General features: G+C 34.1%; 3 protein-coding genes across 5 annotated transcripts; 1 reads left to right on the top strand and 2 right to left on the bottom strand.

The window, feature by feature from the left end:
- Nucleotides 1–5,032, bottom strand: LOC127253640 (cell division cycle protein 48 homolog). 2 transcript variants are annotated; one of them, XM_051278307.1, is made up of 9 exons: nt 4,866–5,030; nt 4,576–4,741; nt 3,547–3,775; nt 2,693–3,459; nt 2,382–2,603; nt 2,202–2,273; nt 1,819–2,100; nt 1,285–1,644; nt 1–505 (listed from the first exon to the last, which is right to left on the bottom strand). In XM_051278307.1, the coding sequence occupies exons 1-9, from the start codon at nt 4,892–4,894 to the stop codon at nt 209–211; spliced, it is 2,424 nt and encodes an 807-aa protein (XP_051134264.1). In that variant the 5' UTR covers nt 4,895–5,030; the 3' UTR covers nt 1–208. The 2 variants fall into 2 exon arrangements, with proteins under 2 accessions (XP_051134264.1, XP_051134263.1); XM_051278306.1 differs by having other exon boundaries at nt 2,693–3,775; nt 4,866–5,032.
- Nucleotides 5,033–7,999: 2,967 nt separating this feature from the next.
- LOC127253497 (ABC transporter G family member 3) lies at nt 8,000–14,686 on the top strand. 2 transcript variants are annotated; one of them, XM_051278120.1, is made up of 12 exons: nt 8,000–8,154; nt 8,632–9,154; nt 9,255–9,334; nt 9,616–9,902; nt 10,402–10,573; nt 10,784–10,897; nt 11,633–11,761; nt 11,898–12,089; nt 12,211–12,297; nt 13,118–13,390; nt 13,518–13,625; nt 14,214–14,686. In XM_051278120.1, the coding sequence occupies exons 2-12, from the start codon at nt 8,680–8,682 to the stop codon at nt 14,520–14,522; spliced, it is 2,226 nt and encodes a 741-aa protein (XP_051134077.1). In that variant the 5' UTR covers nt 8,000–8,154; nt 8,632–8,679; the 3' UTR covers nt 14,523–14,686. The 2 variants fall into 2 exon arrangements, with proteins under 2 accessions (XP_051134077.1, XP_051134079.1); XM_051278122.1 differs by lacking the exon at nt 8,000–8,154 and adding an exon at nt 8,232–8,250.
- A 244-nt stretch (nt 14,687–14,930) lies between these two features.
- Nucleotides 14,931–18,875, bottom strand: LOC127253498 (ABC transporter F family member 1). Its single transcript, XM_051278123.1, has 6 exons — nt 18,738–18,875; nt 18,427–18,651; nt 17,552–17,625; nt 17,261–17,471; nt 16,947–17,181; nt 14,931–16,682 (listed from the first exon to the last, which is right to left on the bottom strand). Exons 2-6 carry the CDS (start codon nt 18,649–18,651, stop codon nt 15,625–15,627), a joined length of 1,803 nt encoding a protein of 600 aa, XP_051134080.1. The 5' UTR covers nt 18,738–18,875; the 3' UTR covers nt 14,931–15,624.
- Between the last annotated feature and the right edge of the window lie 2,073 nt (nt 18,876–20,948).

Raw genomic sequence — 20,948 nt, forward strand, 5'->3', positions numbered from 1 at the left:
AAAAAAAAAAAAAACATTTGTTAAAACAGTGCTAGAAATACGATAAAAAGTATCAGTACGACAGGGCACCTGTCATAATACGGTGAAAGTTAAGTTGAGCCAAACCAACGACAAATTCTGCAAGTCAAAAGTATCGAAAGTTCTCGTAAAAGTTAGGGGGGTGGGGTGGGGTGGGGTGGGGAGGGTAGAACAAAGGAGTCTTCATCGTTTAACTGTATAAGTCGTCATCATCTGCTCCACCAGCCGGGGCAGCAAATGGGTCGGACCCAGATGCTCCTCCAGCTGACGTTGATTCCGGGAAACGGAATTCAGTTCCGAATCCGCGGGACTGCTGAAGAGTCTGAGCAAATGCCTGGTACTTGCGTATATCTGCATCGCTCACGCTTCTACGGGCGTATTTCATGGACTCCTCGAAATGTGCAGGTTTGATTTCTGCAACTTCATCATCAAGGTCTTCTTCCATGGAGTCAGGATTCTGCTCTCTTCTTTTTTCTCTTTCTATGTCCTGAAAACGAAGCACTTTGGTTATATCAGGCATCCGGTGATGTGAGAATATTAGGTTGAATAAAACAAAGTATACTATGGAATGATTGCATTCTAATTTCGATAATATCATCGATCCACATCGCCTATGGTTTCAGTATTATACACACATTTAAAATTTAATCGAATTAATATGAACATATGTATACAAGCACATACTAGCATTCAAAACATAACACCAAACACTAAAATCAGCAGTATATTCCGAAATATAAAGTCATTCGATGACCTAAATTACCAATCATACTGTCTGCCCAAATGATTTCTATCCAAGAAAATTCGTAGTTTTAACATGTCCCAAAAGCTACACCTACACTAGATCGCATCATTAAAAAAATCTATGGAATAAATATATATATTTCTAACAAAACAATCCAATTTGACCACCACAAAACCAAATATGCAAACATATATACATATAATCGAAAACAACAGAATCAACAATGAGCACCAAATTCTTACATTGTAGCAGAGAAGGCACACTATTTTACACACTTAAAAATTGTATCTATGTATATAGATTAGAAAAAAAGATAAAAACGGCGCATGCTACCAATACAATGCTCAAAAACACATAAAAGCTTTGACCAAGAATGTCAAAACCAGATAAAAGAAAAAGCACAAAGCAAAGAAAATCTAACCCTATATGGATCTTGACTTGTATATTGTTTTCATGGGAAGCGCAATGTATTGGGCAATATGGATATGATGCGATCAAAGGTACAAAGAACGAGATCATACCTTTTCAATGTTCTCTCGTATGGCGTATTTGCAAGCCCTCTGGCATATCTCTGTGATATCAGCTCCACTAAATCCTTGAGTATACTTAGCAAGAGCTCGGAGATCAACATCTTTGGATAGTGGTGATTTACGCATACAAGCTTTGAAGATCTGATGGCGTGAATCCTCATCTGGCAGAGGAATATAGATTAACTGATCAAGACGACCGGGACGTAAAAGTGCAGGATCGATTATATCAGGTCTGTTAGTAGCCCCAATTATAAAAACAGTCTTCTTGGCATTCATGCCATCCATTTCAGTGAGAAGCTGATTGAGAACTCGGTCGGCAGCACCACCAGCATCTCCTACACTGCTGCCTCTCTGCAACAATGAAAAGATGCATTAATCTAAGCTATCATTGTATTCAAGTGAATGTAAAAATGGCACAAGCTATCCAGCACGACATACGATTGTCGTATTGGTTCTTATTCCAATATAAACATGATAATAGGTACATTCTAGAATGTTATTTATTGTGTATATAAAGAGAATAACCTGTGTAGCAATGGAATCAAGCTCATCGAAGAAGAGGACGCACGGAGCAGATTGTCTAGCCTTGTCGAATATTTCACGGACATTAGCTTCGCTCTCTCCAAACCACATGGTGAGCAATTCAGGTCCTTTAACACTGATGAAATTGGCTTGGCACTCATTTGCAATTGCCTTCGCCAGTAGAGTTTTGCCACATCCAGGAGGACCATAGAACAGAACACCCTTTGAAGGTGACATACCAAATTTCTCGAACTTCTCTGGATGCTCCACTGGATATTGAACAGTCTACAAGAAACCAAGCAGTTAGCATCGATACTTTGATATACATATATATATATATGTATAGTAAATCAAGCATGTAGATTTGATCCTCTCAATCATATTACCTCCTGAAGTTCCCTCTTGACATTTTCAAGTCCGCCAATATCCTCCCAGGAGACATTGGGCACTTCAACAACCTGTTTATGAATTTTAAAAATAAAGGGAACGTAAATTCTTCTGCAGGTATAAAGATCATCGTAAAAGAATGCCTTATGCAGGATTTTTCAGGCTAGAGATTCACTTACAGTTTCTCGTAGCGCGGAGGGATTGCTTGTTCCAAGAGCAGTGTGGAAGTGCTCGTTTGTAACAGCCATTGAGTTCAGTATCTCTGCATCAATCGTATCATCTTCCAAGTCAATCACATCCATTTTCTCTCTGATACACTGCAGTGCAGCTTCAGTACAGAGAGCAGCAAGGTCAGCACCAACATAACCATGGGTGTCTTTCGCTATTCTCTCTAAATCAACCTGCAATACAACAGAATTGCCTCAGGAAACTTAATTTAGTAAAAGAACACAAACAGGATGAGCACTATAATAAGGATAAATAGCCATACATCATCAGAAAGTTTCATGTTCTTGGTATGAATCCGAAGAACTTCAAGGCGTCCAACTTCATCAGGAACACCAATATCTATTTCCCTGTCAAACCTACCAAACCTTCTAAGGGCTGGATCAATGCTGTTCGGGCGATTAGTTGCCCCCATAACAATGACATGCGAACGAGACTTCAACCCATCCATGAGAGTTAATAGCTGAGAAACAATCCTCCTTTCAACTTCACCATGTGTCTTCTCTCTCTTTGGTGCAATTGAATCAATTTCATCAATAAAAATAATAGATGGAGCATTCTTCTCAGCCTCTTCAAATGCCTTTCTTAAGTTGCTTTCACTCTCTCCAGCCAATTTGGACATAATTTCTGGCCCATTTATCAAAAAGAAGAAAGCACCAGTTTCATTAGCGACTGCTCTGGCAATCAAGGTCTTTCCAGAACCAGGAGGTCCATAAAGTAAGATTCCTTTCGGTGGTTTCACACCAATAGATTTGAAAAGCTGAGGATGCCTCAGAGGCAATTCCACCAACTCACGGATCTGTGCCATCTGCTTCCTAACACCACCGACATCATCATAGCCAACCTCATCCAGCTTATCTTCATCCTCTCTCCTCACAGGCTCTCCTTCACAAAAGATCTCTGTATCAGGAGCAACAACACAATACTCCCCTGGATCAGTCTCGACCACTTTAAATTCCACGCTCCTCATCCCACCTCTCACAAGAAAATGGTTTCCTTTCCTCACGGGACGATATGCTTCCATAAAGTAAGCTGCAGAAAAATAATCGATGAGTATAAGACAGGCAAATAGTTTAAGTGTTATACCGTTTGAACAATAAACATCCATTAAGGCCATACGTTTCAGGTATGCATCAAAAAGATCTCCAGTAAGGCCTTCAATAGTATCGTCCAAGGGCAATATGTGGACACGCTTTCCATATTTGACATCAGGACACTGGTGCACAGATACAACATCTCCAAGCCGAACCCTCAAGTTTGACCTGACAACCTTATTCATCCTAATCTTTGGCTCTTCACAGGCCTCATCAGCAAGGGCAATGCAAACAGTATCCTTTCGTTTCTTCCCCTGAAAACACCACAAACAGTACACACAAATCTTAGGCGATTTGTTAACATAGTGAGTTCCGTCTAGCTTCATTTTTCACTTCTGAATACAAATCACAAACTTCACCAAATGTCCTAAACACACTACAATATTCCCTCAATGAAGAAAAACCAAGCTTAACAACTTGTATTAACATTTATAGAATAGTAAACAATGTGCCGAAGGATTACACTGATAAATTGTAATAAGCTATTCCTAAGTGGAAACAATGATACAGGAGCCATTCCAGCTGCACCCAATTCCGAAGTAATACATCTTTATATCAATACCAAAATATCAATGAACCTTGTCCTAAAATAATGAAACAGCTTTAATAACATCAGTCAGAAGCAAAACTTCGCTACTGGGTCAGCATAGACTTAGACATCCTGACAAGTTCCCAAAAGAAAAAACCCTTTGAAAGATCCTAAGATAAGAAACTGTCTCCGGTAATGCATACTATATTGCAATGAAATATTCTATTGAAGTCTACAAATTTCAAGATAGATCATTGGAGAAAACTTAATGCGCTAAGAATCTCAAGTGAATCTATATTGCAAAAACCAGATTTAGTCAGCACAAAGCAATGGTTATTTCAAATTTTGTCTATAATACCCAATCAGAATCTTTAAAAGAAACTATGCCTCAACCATCAACTCAGAGATTCACCATCTATGATCACAAATCAACAGAACAGAGCAAAAACGTGTAAACCCTCCCCCTGTTTAGCCCGAAAAGAATAGAACACAAAATCACAACGCGGATCTCTAAAAGAATCCAACCTTTATCAAAATAGTGTCTCCACGGAAGAGCTGGAGCTTCTCCATAGTGTCGGGGTGAAGGGAGACGACCGAGCTGTCATCGTTGACTGCCTCATCGACGACGAGGCGATTCGCTGCCTTCTTCCTCTCCAAAATAGCCGTCGAGTAGTCCTTCTTCCCGCCCTTCCTGTTATAACACAAGAAGACCGTCCAATTTCCATAGATCAATCACTTCATCGAAAATTAGGGCAGGAAAGAATGCGATACGTATGAGCAAATGAAAAAAAGTGAAATTGGGATAGGTTACTTACGAATCAGACGATTCAGCTTGGTTAGTCATGGAGATTCAGGGACGGAGGGTTCCTGCGATTGCGCGACGATGAGGGAAGGATTTGCAGAAGATAAAAGTGGTTAGGTTGGGTATGAGTATGAGAGGTTTCTTCAGCTGCACCCTACTGCTTTTCTGCCTTGCTCTTGGATTTATATTTGGTTTACCAATTTGGATTAAACTTTGCTATAATACGCACTCGGATTTTATTTTTTTATTTGGATTTCTTAAGGTATGTATTTTTTTTATTATTATTTTTTTTTTTTTTTGGGTGGGGCGGGGGATTTGCGAGGATTTAAACTATTCATTAAAAAAAAAAAAAAAAATTCTAAAAATATTAAATTAAATAATTATTTTTTATTTTTTATATTATACTAAAAATTAATTTTATATTTAAAATATTATATCAATATTTATATCATATTATTTTAATTTAAAATTTTTATTATTTAAATTTTAACTCAAAATTTAATTAAAAAATTTTGTGTGAGGAATTTTGCAAAAAATTTACTGTTCATCCAAAAATTTCTCTCCAAAAATATCAAATCAAATACCTACTTTTAATTTTATATATTATTTTAAAAATTAATTTTTCATTCAAAACATCAAATCAACACCTATTTATATCACATCATAAAACTATTTTAATTCAAAATTTTTACTATTTAAATCCCAACTCAAAATTCAAAGTTACAAACAAACGCACCATTAATAAATTTTGCTATGATACGCATTCGGATTTTTTTTTTTTTTTTTTTAATTCGGATTTATTAATAAGCGTTTAATTACGGTTCCGTGGAAAAAGTAATTTATTTAAATAATAGTATGATATAATATGATTATTTAAAATTTTAAAAACACTTGTTTAAATATTTTAAAATTATAGTAGGATATAAGATTTATTCTGATTTTATATAAATATTCTTAAAAGAATATAATATACACTTCCTGTCCTCATTTTTTATTTTTAGTAAATTTTATATTTAATAAATATAAATTAATTTAATTAAATTTTTAATATTTATACTAACGGTGTGTTTGTTTGAAGGTTTGGATTTTAAGTTAGGATTTGAATAGTAAAAATTTTGAATTTGAATAGTTGTATGATGTGATATAAATAGGTATGGATGTGATGTTTTGAATGTAAAATTGATTTTTACAGTAATATCAAAAATAAAAATTAGGTGTTTAATTTAATATTTTTTGAAAAAAAATTGGATAAATAATGTAATTTTTTTTTCAAAATCCTTCAAACAAACCCATCCTTAGTAACCACCCAAGACTCATTTGTTTCTATGACCTAACAAATATTTTTATTTATATATTTTTTTTTATTTATAACATTATTTTAACATCTTAGACATATATTAACTTTTTTGAAAAATATAGTATTAATTTTTTTAAAGAAAAAAAAAACAAAAACAAACCCTTTTTCATAACTTAAATCAATCACAAAACCTTTTTTTTTTTTTTTTTGTTTCCATATGTAAGGTGTGTTTGTTTGCGGATTGGATTTTAAATACTCTTTTCATTTCATTTTTTTTCTCAAAAAATATCAAATCAAATATCTATTTTTTATTTTTTATATTATACTAAAAATTAATTTTACATTGAAAATATCACGTCAACGTCTATTTATATTACATCATACAACTATTCAAATTTAAAATTTTTACTTTTCAAATCTCAACTCAAAATTCAAATTCCTAACAAATACACCTATAAAATACTTATTTGTTTCAAGACAATGTACCATTTTTATTATTTTTGTTTATATCTCTATCAAAACTATTTATTTTTTATTTTAATAAAAGAAATATATTTGGACAAAAGTATCTTTAATTTTTAATTAAATATAAATTTGTTATTACACACAATTAGTTTGTATATAAAATTAAATGGCACAAATGTAAAAAAACCTCTTAGGATGTGTTTGTCTGTAGATTTTAGTTTTTGGGTTTGGATCTCTGAATAGTAAAAATTTGAATTTCAACAGTTGTTTGATAATTCTTCTGTCTCACATACCATGTCTACATTGCCGTTTGTGTCCGTCCCACATTCCATGTCACTTTCTTTTTTGGAAAATGATTACCCACTTTAATATATTTTAAACTTTTTAATTTATTTTTTTAAATTTTAATTAAAATTGTCTTAATCTTAATTTATAATTATTTATATTATAGGATAATTAATTTTACTAATACATTTTTAATTATCTACTAATTATACTCCTCCTAAAATACCCGTCTACAGTGTAGCAGAAACGGTACATGGGACGGAGGGAGTATAATATAAATAAAAATTTGATATGATGTTTCGAATGTAAAATAAATTTGTAATATAATATAAAAAATGAAAAATAAGTGTTTGATGTGGTATTTTTTTAAAAAAATCTCAAATAATAAAAACATTTAATAAAACTCACAAAAAAATACTGACATTAGACTTCGTTCTTTTAATAAAAAATTTCAACACATTTTCTGAAAAAAAATTAATATATTAAATATATTCTTTATTTTTATATTATCTATACAAATTTTCATTCATATATAAAAAAAAAAAAATTAAAATACAAAGCAAAAGACATCCTTATACACTTTCATTTAAAAAAAAAAAAAATACATTCTAATGAAAATGAAGGAATACTTTTTTATATTACAATTTTATTCATATCACATAAAAATAATTTTTATATATCAAAATATTAAACAAATAAATTCATATAGCATAAAAATAATTTTTATACACTATTCATTTTATTTTTTTTCCCAAAAATATCAAATTAAACACTTATTTTTTATTTTATATATTATACTAAAAAATAATTTTACATTCAAAATATCACATCAATATTTATTTATATCACATCATACATACAACTGTCTAAATTCACATTTTTACTGTTCAAATCTTAACTCAAAATCCAAATCCCCAAATAATCATTGAATTATTAAAAAATTAAAAATAAAAACACAACCTTAGCTTTACCGCGTATTATTCCAGAAAATCAGTCCCATTTTTTAATAATGAAAAACAAAAAGCTAATGACTATTCCAAACCCCAAAAACCTCTCTCTCACTAATTTAAGTGTAACTTTCACACTTGTCTGTTTCTTAAGCTTTTTTTACTCTACTGTGTTTTTCACTCCCATTCATGGCTGGCTCTGTTACCTCAATCTGATCTCACTCCAGCGCACGCACTGCTCACTCCCTCTTCATCTGCTGCAGAAAAAGTTCCCCAGATCCAATTCCATTTCCTCATCTCCATTCCAGGTATTCCAGATGTGCTGCTGCTGTTAATTTCTGTTCTTGTACCCTACGTCGTCGTTTCGAGTTTCAATTCGCGAGGTTGGGGGTATGGGTGAGGAGGTTCGCTGATGTTCTTGTGCTAAATGCTGCTAATTGTTTAGTTTGGACTGGAAGAACTGTTTTGGAATTAGTTTTTTCTGAAATGGAAACTTCTGAAGAAGTCCCTGTTGCTCGAATCCTTGAAGATGTTTCCTTTGTGTTTTTATGCTCTAGTTTGTGGTTTTTCATAAATAGTTGACAATGGTGGGTGTTGTATGCTGTTTTAATGCTTAGTTCTTCGAACATCGTTCAATTTGTTCTTCGAAATGGTTGGAATGTCTGTTTTTGAATGCACGAATTAACTCTACTTGAATTTCTCAAATGTTAAGAGATTGGTTTTCTTCAAGATTCGACAAGTTCTAAGTGCTCTGAAAATGTGTTGTTCTCTCTCCATTTCTGCAGATTGTGTATGATGCTTAAGGAATTTTAGAAGCATTTGGGATAGAAAACATGGAAGAAATACAATCACAATCAGATCATTATAGGTCATCCTCTTCGTCAGCAAGCAGCCCGGCAAGTAGGGTGCCTTCAAGCAATTTTTTCTACTTAAGAAAACCAGGAGCTTTAAGGCAACCTATTTCTTTCGAGGACTCGCCTGATTGGGATGATACAGATGTTGAAGTAAGGGTAGAGGAAGGGCGAGCTGACTCCATTAATACTGCTACCACCCCCGTTTCTCCGTCTCTTTCGAAGCTGAACAGTGGCTCTTTGCCTTCGCCTCCAATGCCAGAGGGTGGAACTGTTGCTAGAAAGATTGCGGGGGCTTCGATTGTGTGGAAGGATTTAACAATCACGATAAAGGGCAAAAGGAAGTACTCTGACAAGGTTGTCAAGAGTTCCAATGGCTATGCTTTGCCTGGAACAATGACAGTAATAATGGGTCCTTCTAAGTCCGGGAAATCGACACTCTTGAGAGCTCTTGCAGGTTTCTCTCCTTTGATCTTTTGAACTCTTAAATTATTATTGTGATAACTTGTGAATTTATCCCTGCGGCTGAATTTTTTGTTCTCGTTTCTCTAATTCAGGAAGGTTGCCTGATTCAGCTAGAATATATGGCGAGGTGTTTGTTAATGGTGTAAAATTAAGTATGCCATATGGAACATATGTAAGTTCTTGACAAGCTAATTTCTCAGACATTAATTCTGCCCTTTTGGTTTTCATATGGTTTTGGCAATTTATCATCCTAATATGCTAGTTTTAATATCATTAAGATAATTGTAGTTAATAGCTTAATGTAAGTAATGTGGTGTGGATAATTAATCAATCAAAGATTGAAATTCCAACGTGCAGTACGTCGCAGTTTGTAATTTTCTGTATCATCTGTGAGGAGTCGTTATATTTCTGTTTGATATACGATGTGTGTAATATTTGGTGCTCTTGTATTAGGGATATGTTGACCGAGAAACCACAATTATCGGATCCTTGACCGTGCGCGAGTACCTTTACTACTCAGCATTGCTTCAGCTGCCGGGGTTCATTTCTAAGAAGAGGAGTGCCGTAGAGGATGCCATTATTGCCATGTCATTGGGGGATTATGCTAATAAGCTTATAGGTGGCCACTGTTACATGAAGGGTCTTTCTAGTGGTGAGAGAAGACGAGTCGCCATTGCTAGGGAGCTCGTAATGAGACCCCATGTCCTATTTATTGACGAACCACTTTATCACCTAGACAGGTTCTTTCCAAAATTTATTGGTGAAGCTATTGTACTATCTTTGAATTTGTGGATATATATATACACACACACACACATATGAGCCAACAAAAGAACAAGTAATTTCTAAAAATCCTTTGTTAGGAACATTATATAATCCAGTAGGTTAGGAAAAAATTACCAATGACTTCAACTTTTATTTACGGTGCCTCGGTAAAAGCTTTAGGTAGTCCTTACCTCTAAGCAAGAGTCATGAATTTGGGCATAAGATGTTGTAGTAAATGAGCATTGTGTCTTTTGACACCATAAACGAACAGTAATACTTCTTTATTTCCCTTGTGCTGCAATGTGATGAATTAGTTGTATTTCATATGTTAATTGAATCGATGTAGTTGATTTTTATCTCAACATAAATTTGGGTAATAAGAAAATACAATTGATCAAACGTCTCACTCTGTTCCTTGTGGAATGCTGATTTATTTACTAATCTTGAATACCAACTCATCTGTTTCTGTCTCAGTGTTGCTGCGCTCCTGATGATGGTTACCCTTAAGAAGCTTGCAAGTACAGGATGCACTCTGATCTTCACCATTTACCAGAGCAGCACAGAAGTGTTTGGCCTTTTCGATAGAATTTGTCTTCTTTCGAATGGGAACACTTTGTTCTTTGGGGAAACACTTGCATGTTTGCAGGTAATATGTAGTTATGCATATGGATAAGAATTGTCTAAACTTGATTTACTTTTACTAGACTTTACATTTTCTTTTATCATGGGGGAGCATGTAGTCTTGTCAAATGTCTATCGAAGTTAGCGAATTCTTGAATGCTAGAAAAAGATATTGATCTTCTATTCAATTTTAAAATTGGGAAATGACTTTTTTTATTATTCATTTTTTATGCAGCATTTTTCAAATGCAGGATTTCCATGTCCGATCATGCAAAGCCCTTCCGATCACTTCTTGAGAGCAATAAATACAGATTTTGACCGGATCATTGCCATGTGTAAAAACTGGCAGGTATTTCTCTTATATTACTACTGTTCTTCCAATCCAATAGTAGACAAATATACCTTTTCTGTAAAATATTACTTTCCATTATGTGTGGGGCAACTTTTTGCTGATGTTTGAACTTGCTTGCGACTAAATTCTTCTTAATCATAGAAATCTAGCATCATCTTACTCCTTAACATGTAATCTATTACGATTTTTATGAAGATTGTATGTTACAGCCACACACATGATCTATTACTATATATATATATATATACATACCATATTTGGTTGGATAATAATCAATTATTTCAATTTATTGTGCTGGCAATGTCCGATTTAGTAAACATGTCATGTAATTTTACGAAAATATGCGAAATTAGTCTAAGTACTGCACCTTTAGGACTTATTGTATAATGGGATTGTAACCACTTGGTAATAATCTATGAGATTGTTTTTCACATCTATTATAGGGTAGCTTCATAAATTAGTAATGTAATATCGAGCTTAGTTTCGATCCATCAGTGAGCTTAGTATAGTAAACTAAACATGTAATTAGGATTTAGGGGGAATAAAATACTTTATCCACCCTAATCACTCATAACAAACATGACCTCAGTGGCTTCATTTTATTAGAAAACTAATCCTACAATGTTAGAATTTAAAGTACTTGTCACATATATTGACTTTCATGAAAAAAAATAATCTTGTTTTTCCAAAAACACATGTTTACACCTCTCAATTACTTCTACATTATAACAGGATGACAATGGAGAGCTTTCATCTGTTAATATGGACACAGCAGTGGCGATACGTACCCTAGAAGCCACGTATAAATCATCTCCGGATGCAGCTGCTGTTGAGACTATGATTTCAAAGCTTACCGAGAAGGTATTAATTAAAAATTTATTCTTCAATGCTGTCATTTTTCCCGGTCTCATAGTTAAAAAGTTCATTTTAAGATTGTTTGCTTGGGAGTAAATAATTTTGGCTATCTCTTGATTACACTGCTTAATTACGGCTGCAGGAAGGTCTACCCCTCAAAAGCAAAGGCAAGGCAAACTGTGCTGCCAAAATTGCAGTTCTGACTTGGCGCTCGTTGCTGATCATGTCCAGGGAGTGGAAATACTATTGGCTCCGGCTGACCATTTACATGTTCTTAGCCGTATGCATCGGTACAGTATTCTCTGGTTTGGGGCATTCTTTATCATCAATTGTGGTAAGTTAATGTAGCAAGTAGTCTCAATTCTTACCTACACCATCCACCTATCAGTACATTTGTTTCCTTTTTCGATCACTTCTCATTTTGTAATATATTGTGATTTTTTTCTCAACTTCAGACAAGAGTCGGAGCCATATTTGTATTTATATCGTTCACTTCCCTTTTAAGCATAGCCGTCGTCCCATCACACCTGAAAGAAATTAAGGTAACAAATTGTTTGGTTTTAGTTTGAAATTGAGATTTTGATTTGAGTTTTGGTTTAAATAGTATTTTTTATGGAATATTATGTGAGATGAAACAATTTGTTTTTATTAGGAACCATCCTAGCTAAATAGTTATGATTTGGATTTGAAATACAAACTAAACACACCCTAAATTTCCTCCCAAATTTCTTATTACATATAATGAATTAAGTTACTATGAATGTATTTGCGTAGTGCTTATAGTTTTAGGTGTCTTTACAGTGAGGTGCGAAGAACCGCAAAAGTATTATAGAAAATGATGTTTTGTGTGTTTTTGTTGATTTTTATCGTTACATTTATATACTACATCATCTGTCTCTAAGGGTTATATTTACATTTTGCGTCATTGTACTTAATATTAAAAATATCATTATATTTGTATAATTTTTTGTGCAAATATCATTATATTAGTATTATAAGACACTATAAGTATTTTTGTCTCTTTTCTTTGATTTGTACTACGTTTTTATATACTTCATCCGTCATGTAAATGTGTGCTCATATGACCGGACACGGATTTTAGTAAAAGTGAGTAATAATGGTTACTTTTTCCTTTTATAGTAAAAAAAAATACAAAAATATAATAATTTTTTACTTAAAAAAGAAACGAGAATATTTTTCAATGTCAACCCAAAAAAGGAAGTGAACATATATTTGAATGACGGAGGGAGTAATAATTAATATTCAAATGTGACCTTTAAAACAAGATGGAGGTAGTATTATATTTTTGAGAAATCATATATCGTTATTAAATGAGCATATTATGTTATTTTTTCTGTATAGATATATGCCTGTGAAGAAGCAAATCAGCATTCGGGGACCTTTGTATTTTTATTCGGGCAGCTCTTCGCCAGTATACTGTTCTTGTTTCTCCTGTCCATCTCGTCAAGTTTGGTGTTCTATTTCCTCGTCGGGCTGCACAATGAATTCAACTTGTTGGTATACTTCGAGCTGAATTTCTTCCTGTGCCTTCTAGTTAACGAGGGACTCGTTCTGCTCGTTGCTTCCATCTGCCAAAATGTCTTCTGGAGCATCATTGTACTGGTGAATGTACATGTAAGCCGGCATAGAGTTATATAATTCGATTTTTACATGCTATTCTTGGGAGTTTTGCTTGTTTTTTCTGCTTTCCTCGACATAATTGTTTGTATCTTGATCGACTAATGTTTGTTTCGCGGTTCAGATGGCAATGATGCTTTCGGCCGGCTACTTTAGGATTCGTAGTGACTTGCCTAAACCCGTGTGGATGTATCCGGTCTCCTACATTACATTCCATGTTTACTCTATTCAGGTAACTGATTCTATATACATACATATATATATATTCTATTTGCATATGCAGAAGTGTGTATATATATAATTTGCTTGTTTGAAAGTGCATTTAACTGAGGCATGATTCTGAGTGTGTTTGGATGTTGGTTTGAGAGTTTGAAATTGAAATAGTTATTAAATAAATATAAACTTAACTTTTTATGTTACGTAAATAATGAAAATTAAATATGTACTCTGATGTTTTTTTAGGGAGGGAATAATTAATGAAATAGTGGAGATTTTAAAGAAACTACAACATAAATATTGTTGTTTTGAATGTAAAATTACTATATATTGAGGAAATTTGCTATATATTGTTAAGAAGGGATCCGGACATCCAATCTAAAACCAATTGGTGATAGGTGGAGTGGCCCTTCATCCTTATATACTAGGGGAGATCCCACACATTTAGCAATGTACGATAATATTCAACATATATAACCGAACACTACATTCGAATCATTCTTGTAGCGATCAACAGTGTGAAAAGCATCAAGTGGTTATGGTTTTATTTCATTCCTCTATATATGATGATGTGTTTGTTGTATTTGTTTTGGGATGGATACAGGGAGTGTTGGAGAACGAGTATATAGGGAGCTCGTTTGCAGTGGGACAGGTGAGATCGCTAACGGGATACCAGGCGCTGCGCAACATCTACGACATATCGGCTGATGGCAACTCCAAGTGGGAGAATTTGCTAATATTGTTGCTCATGGCAGTCGGGTACCGGGTGCTTGTGTTTATTATACTCCAGTCATGTTGTAGTAAGAGTAGGAGTAGAAGTAGGGCAGCCCTGTCTCTTTGCTGCTCGACCGGGAGCCATCGCCGTCGCCGTCATCATCATCATCATCATCGAAGTGAGAGCAACTCAAGGTGATCAAGTTAAGAAGAGGGGAAGACAAAATGTAACTCGATGCTATTTATTTATTTTGTTCTAATTCTATCTTATATTATTAGATTTGTTGCTTTGTTTTGCGCATTCAAAGTTTCCAACCTATCTATTTATCCATCCATATATGCCAATTCAATTTTCTTGTGTTTACATTAAGTTATATGTTTTTTTTTTTTTTTTTTTTGAATTTATATCAATTTCATTTATAGCAAATAATTTTATTATTTTTATTTTAATTATTAATAATTAATTTATCACTATATTTTTTTTTTTTTTTAACTTATACTATCACTTGCATCCTAAAATAAGAACCTCATCATGGAAGTAACAAACAATTAAAGTCTATGAATTGATTCTTTCGCTTAATGATCATAATTGCATAACATAATGACATAGCAATAATTATTTTATTTTATTTTTAGAAATTGTTTTCATAGAGAGGTTTATAAAAAAAGCAAAATAAAATACCAAAGATTACACAACATGCATGCATGCATGCCAACTTCATATCCAACAATACAACCCACCCTCTTCCTCACTTATTCAAATCAAATAAACTATAACATAACATACTACTTATAACATTACTTACTAATGCTCTAACAAACAAAAATATAAAACGGCACAACATCAAAATAATACTCATGTTCATATAATCAAAAATATAATCATATATATATATATATAATCATAAAAGTAGACTCGAGAGACTAGATATAATAGTAATGTAATAGTAATAGTGATAATAATAATAATAGCAAGTAGTAATAAGATGGATCTCTCGCAAAATCGTATAAAACTATGGTCTAGTCTGGTCAGGTCTCACCGTTCTTCTTCTATCATCTATTTTCACCATAACAGCACAAAAATGCACACATCTATGTATATATAAGTAATGCAATGCAAATGAACTGTAATGAAATGTAAGTCTTACAGTTTCTTTCCCGCCGGAATCCACCCTCCCGAGCACGCGTCGAAAAAAATCCATCCGGGAAGGACCAGACAAAGAAACGAGACCACGACCACAACCACGACAACATTGCGTACATCCCCGACTCCAAAACCCAGTCCAATTTCAATCAATCAATCAATCGGACAAACCGGCCTTATCCTTCAAGTGCTGCTTAAAGTCCATAATATCGCCCTCCCAGCGCGACACCGTCTGATTCTCGCACACCCATATCTCGTGCGCCACCTGGTTTATAAGCCGGAAGTCGTGGCTAACCAGCACCAACCCCCCGTCCCACTCGTTCAACGCCTCCGCCAGCGAGTCGATCGTCTCGATATCCAAATGGTTAGTCGGCTCGTCCAGCAGCAGCATGTGCGGCTGCCTCCACGCCAGCCACGCGAAGATCACGCGGCTCCTCTGCCCGTCCGACAGGTTCCTCATCGGCATCACCTGCGCTTTCCCACTCAGCCCGAATTTCCCAACCGCCGCCCGCATCTTCTCCTCCTCGTTCCCTGGGTACTCCCTCATCATGTACTGCAACGCCGACATGTCGAGCTCGAGCTTCTCAGCCAAATGCTGATGGAACTGCGCAATCCTTAAATGGTTGTGTCGACGGACCATGCCGTCAAGGGGAACCAAATCGCCCGTCATCAGCTTCAAAAGGGTACTTTTCCCAGCACCGTTGGGACCCACCAAGGCGACCCTCGAGTCGAGGTCGACGCCGAAATCGAGGTCCTTGTAGAGGATGTGGTCAGGGGTGTAGCCGAATGAGACTTCGACGAACTGGAGAACAGGAGGCGGGAGCTTTCCGACGTCCTGAAATCGGAAAACGAGAATCTTGTCCTTGACGACCTTTTCAGTTAGCCCGCCTCGCTCCATCTTCGCTAAAGTTTTTTCCTTGCTCTGGGCTTGACGAGCGAGTTTAGCGGATCCATGGCCGAATCGGGCGATGTATTCCTTCATTGAGGCTATCTGCTCCTGCTCCCACTTGTATTGCTTCATTTGGTTTTCTTCGAGCTCGGAACGGGTTTGGACGTATTGGTCGTAGTTACCGGTATAGAGCTTTAGCTTCTTGTTTTGCATATGGATAATGTTGGTGCAGACTCCGTTTAGAAAGTCCTGGGAGTGTGACACCACCACGAGAATTCGATCGAACCTCTTCAACGTCTCTTCCAACCAAACACATGCCTCCAAGTCTACAAAAGGAATTTACAAAGAAGAGTTAAGAATAGCCGAGAGTCGAATAGAAAATATATATATATTAAAAACAGGTAATTCCCACGATCAAATCAAACAACTATTTTTATCTTTTAATACTAAAAGTTAATTTTACATTTAAAATATCACATCAATACCTATTTATATCAATCATACAACTATTCAAATTCAAATTTTTTATTATTCAAATCCCAAATCAAACAAACACACCCTTAAAGTAATCGAATGGGTGAAAATTTTACCAAGATGATTTGTTGGTTCATCGAGCAACAATATGGTTGGATTCATGAAAAGGGCTCTTGCTAAAGCAATCCTCATCCTCCATCCACCAGAAAAGTCTCTGGTTTTCTTGGCTTGCATATTCTTGTCAAATCCGAGCCCGAATAAAATTTCGGCGGCCCGTTTCTCAGCAGTTGCAGCATCCATTGCTTCCAAACGCTCATAAAGGCGTTCTAGTTGTTCACCACCACCATCATCCTATAATAGAAAACAGCAATTTGTTAGAATACAACGATGGTTAAGCTTGGAGGAAGTCTTTAGTAAATCATCGACATGCCTGTGCAGCCAATAGTTCCGCCTCCTTTTCCAATTTAAGCCTCTCTTCATCACAGTTAATGACAGCCTCGAGAGAAGACATGTCAGAAGCTTCGATTTCCCTTGTAAGGTGGTAGATATCCATGTGATCTGGTATTGGAAGCTCTCGGCAACCTATGGAAGCAAGAAGAGTGGACTTTCCACAGCCATTTAGCCCAAGCAAACCATAACGCCTGCAAAAATAAGACAATTCATTGTAATTCATACATATTTAGCATGTAAATAATTGTTGATCAATGGAGCTTCCACATACCTTCCATAATTGAGTTCCAGTTCAGTGTCCACTATCAGTTCGTGGCCATGGAAAGTTAGCGAAAGAGACTCTATCTGTGTAAACAAAAGGGAATGATTTATCAATTCATTACTTATTGTTGTCCATTAAAAAATGAAAAATAAAAACATCGAGCTTGTTATAACAGTTCCACAGAAAAAAAAAAAATGCATACAAAACAACTAATTTAAGATTCGATTTCATATTACTCAATTAACACAGGGGTATGATTTATCAATTTATTATTTATTGTAATCCATACAGCAAAATAAAATTGTCGATCTTGTTATAACGGTTTCACACAAGAAAAATTGTATGCAAAGAAGCAAAAACAACTAATTTAAGAATCGATTTCATATTTACTCAATTAACACTCATGTCCAATCTACTTAAGCACAAACTTAATTGGATTTAAATCAGTTGCAACTAGTAATCGAATCCAATGCCTTAGAACACTAAATTAACCTAATGAGTGATGCAACACATACTGAGGAGCATATGTTTAATAAAAGTAATTTTTCTACAATAATAGGAATTAAAAACAACTAATGTAAAAATAATTGCATACTGTTACTCAATTAACACTTAACTCTGATCTATTTCAGCACTGAATTTCTATGGTTCGTTAAAAGACCTAGAGGCTCAACAATTTCGTCAAAATAATTGGATTTAAATAAGTTACGCCTATACATGATACACAATGCATAGGGCAATCGAATCCAATGCCTTAGAACCACAAATTTGTAAAATCTCCTTAAACTAAAGAGTGATGCAACGAATACTGAGGAGCGTATGTTTAATAAAAGTACTTTTTCTACAATAATAGGAATCCATAAACAACAGATCGTAGCCCTCACCCGAATATCTCTGGACAAAGGATGCGAGCAGAGAACTCCGGTGCAGGTCCGATCGGACAATTGGATATCAGCGACCTTATTAGCCAAACCATCGGCTTTGCTACCGTTTTCCGCAGCAGCAGCGGCCTTCGACGAGGCGGCAGCCGCCGCAGCCTTTCCGCCTCGCTTGGCGGCAGCTGCAGCCTTCTTCTGAGCCGCCTTCTTCTTACTCGCATCGGAAACCATCTATCGAATCCGCAACAAACACGTGACGATGCAAATAAATCGAATGAAACACAGCACGAAATCGATAAATCGCAAAGCAATAATACCTTGAGTACGAAGGCGGATCTAGGGTTTGGGTTCTGCCGCTTTGCCTTTTTCCTCTGAAGCGCGGTCGTCTCGTGCAGCAGCGATTTGGTCTCCTAGAGACGTCCGATTGTGAGGGTTTGGGGAAGGGCCAAAGGGCTCTATTTATAGACGCGTGGGAGGGACGCGTGGCGAGGAATCAAGGGCGTTGGATGAAAATGGACGGTCAGGATGGATGGATGGATTTGAAAGAAAAGACGTATATCGGCAGCACTTTATGGCCTGGGAAGACCAGGTGTAAGTAAAATATGGGCTTTCGGTCCAGTAATACAAATAATTGTTTTTTTTTTTTATTAATTATTTGAACTAAATATTAGGTAGAACTGCTAAAAAATTATTTATTAATTTATTAATATATATTTCACAAACATATTCTAATAATAATATTTTATATTATTTTATGTTATTTTTTAATTAATAATTTTGATCTATTTTTTTTATTAAATTAGCTTAATTTTAATTATTAATAATTAATTTTGTTTAAATTTTAACAAGTATAATTTTAATATTTAATTCATGAACTTTTATTTAATTAATTACTAAGGTTGCGTTAGATATATAAAATGGATTGCAGATCAATGGTAGTAGAAAATATAATGACAGAGAAAAAAAATTCAATAGAGATTTAGATAATATAAAAATTAAATAATAGTAAAAAAATAAAAATAAAAAAACATAAATTAAATAGTAAAAAATAAATATAAAAAATTAAAATATATAAATATATAAACATCGTTCTTTTAATTTTATTTCTCTCCATTTCGAATGGGAATTGTTTCGAATCAATGTAGTTAAAGAAGCCTATAGATTCGTCAAATTTAAAGGTGTTTGGTTGTGCTACTATTTGCTTATATTCTAACCGATAAATTAGAATATATGAAAGAGAAATATATTTTTCTTGGTTATCTCGAATGTGTTAAGGCTATATTTTAAAATAGATGTAAGTAAACTTGAAATGTCTTATTAGGGGATGTGTTATATGTTTCAAATTCTAAAATCCTTAGTATTCAAAATAAACTGGAATTTGATGGTTTTTCATTAAAAAATTGATGAAAAATAAATGATTTTGAAAATTCATAATTCAAACTATTTTTAATTAACATAAAATAGTTTTTCAATCTGAAAATATAGATTTCAGTTCTAATTCTATTGTATTTAATAATCAATATGCTGATTTCCGACAAGAATTTGTGTGTGATTATTTAAGTGATCATTTGAATAAAAGTATTTGAAGACTTGAAAGAACTATTAAACAGCCTATTAAATTTAATGCTTTTTTAGTGTTTTTGATAATTCTTTATTATTTTTATTATCAATTCTTTAATAATTTTTTTCAATATTTCTTCTTCTATTCTAAATTAGTATTATAATACTTTTTATTTTTTTAAAAAATATTAATATTATATTAGTAAATAATAAAAAATATGAGCAAATTTTTATTTTTTTTTTGTTAAAATAGCAAAAAATCTATGTGGTTTTCGGAATTCGCTGAAAATTTCTCGTAGTTTTAAAATTCCAAAAATCTACATATGATTTCCAAAATATTGCACTCTCCCCAATTTCTAAATTTAACTAACGGACGTTAAATTTTATCAGATTTAACCATTATACCCTTATTTATATATGTTTTAACTTAGTTCTCTCTCTTATCTTCTCTTCTTTTCTTTCTTTTCTCTTCTCCCCAACAACACCAGATTCTTCAATCTTCTTTCTTCCCCAAATTTTTCTTCACACACACAGACTTGTTCCAAATTTTTTTTTCTTCTTCCCCAATTATTTTTCACACTACCGCAGTCCCACCCGATTCTTTCTTTTCTTCTTTTTTCCCAGATTTTTTTTGCTTTCTTCTTCGTCTCCAATGAAAAATGAAGAATTGGAAAATAACAAGAAGAGAAAGAAGACGACGGAATGAGAAAGAGAAGAAAGAAGAGAAAGAAAAAAATAAAATAAAATTTGGAATTTTTTTTTCTCTCAATTTTCTTTCTTCTTTATTTTTCCTCTCCAATTTTTTTTTCCTGGATTCTTCTTCTAAGACTAGCAGCACCAACTTTTTTCTCTTCTTTCTTACATTAATTTCAAATTTGGATGTTAAATTAATTTCTTATATTTTTTGGTTTGGTAAAACATAAGAAGAAATCAATACTGAGATTAAATTTTAAAAGTATGGAGAAAAA

The sequence above is a fragment of the Andrographis paniculata genome, unplaced genomic scaffold (genome assembly GCF_009805555.1).
Source record: "Andrographis paniculata isolate CXL003 unplaced genomic scaffold, ASM980555v1 Contig51END, whole genome shotgun sequence".
Taxonomy (NCBI): domain Eukaryota; kingdom Viridiplantae; phylum Streptophyta; class Magnoliopsida; order Lamiales; family Acanthaceae; genus Andrographis; species Andrographis paniculata.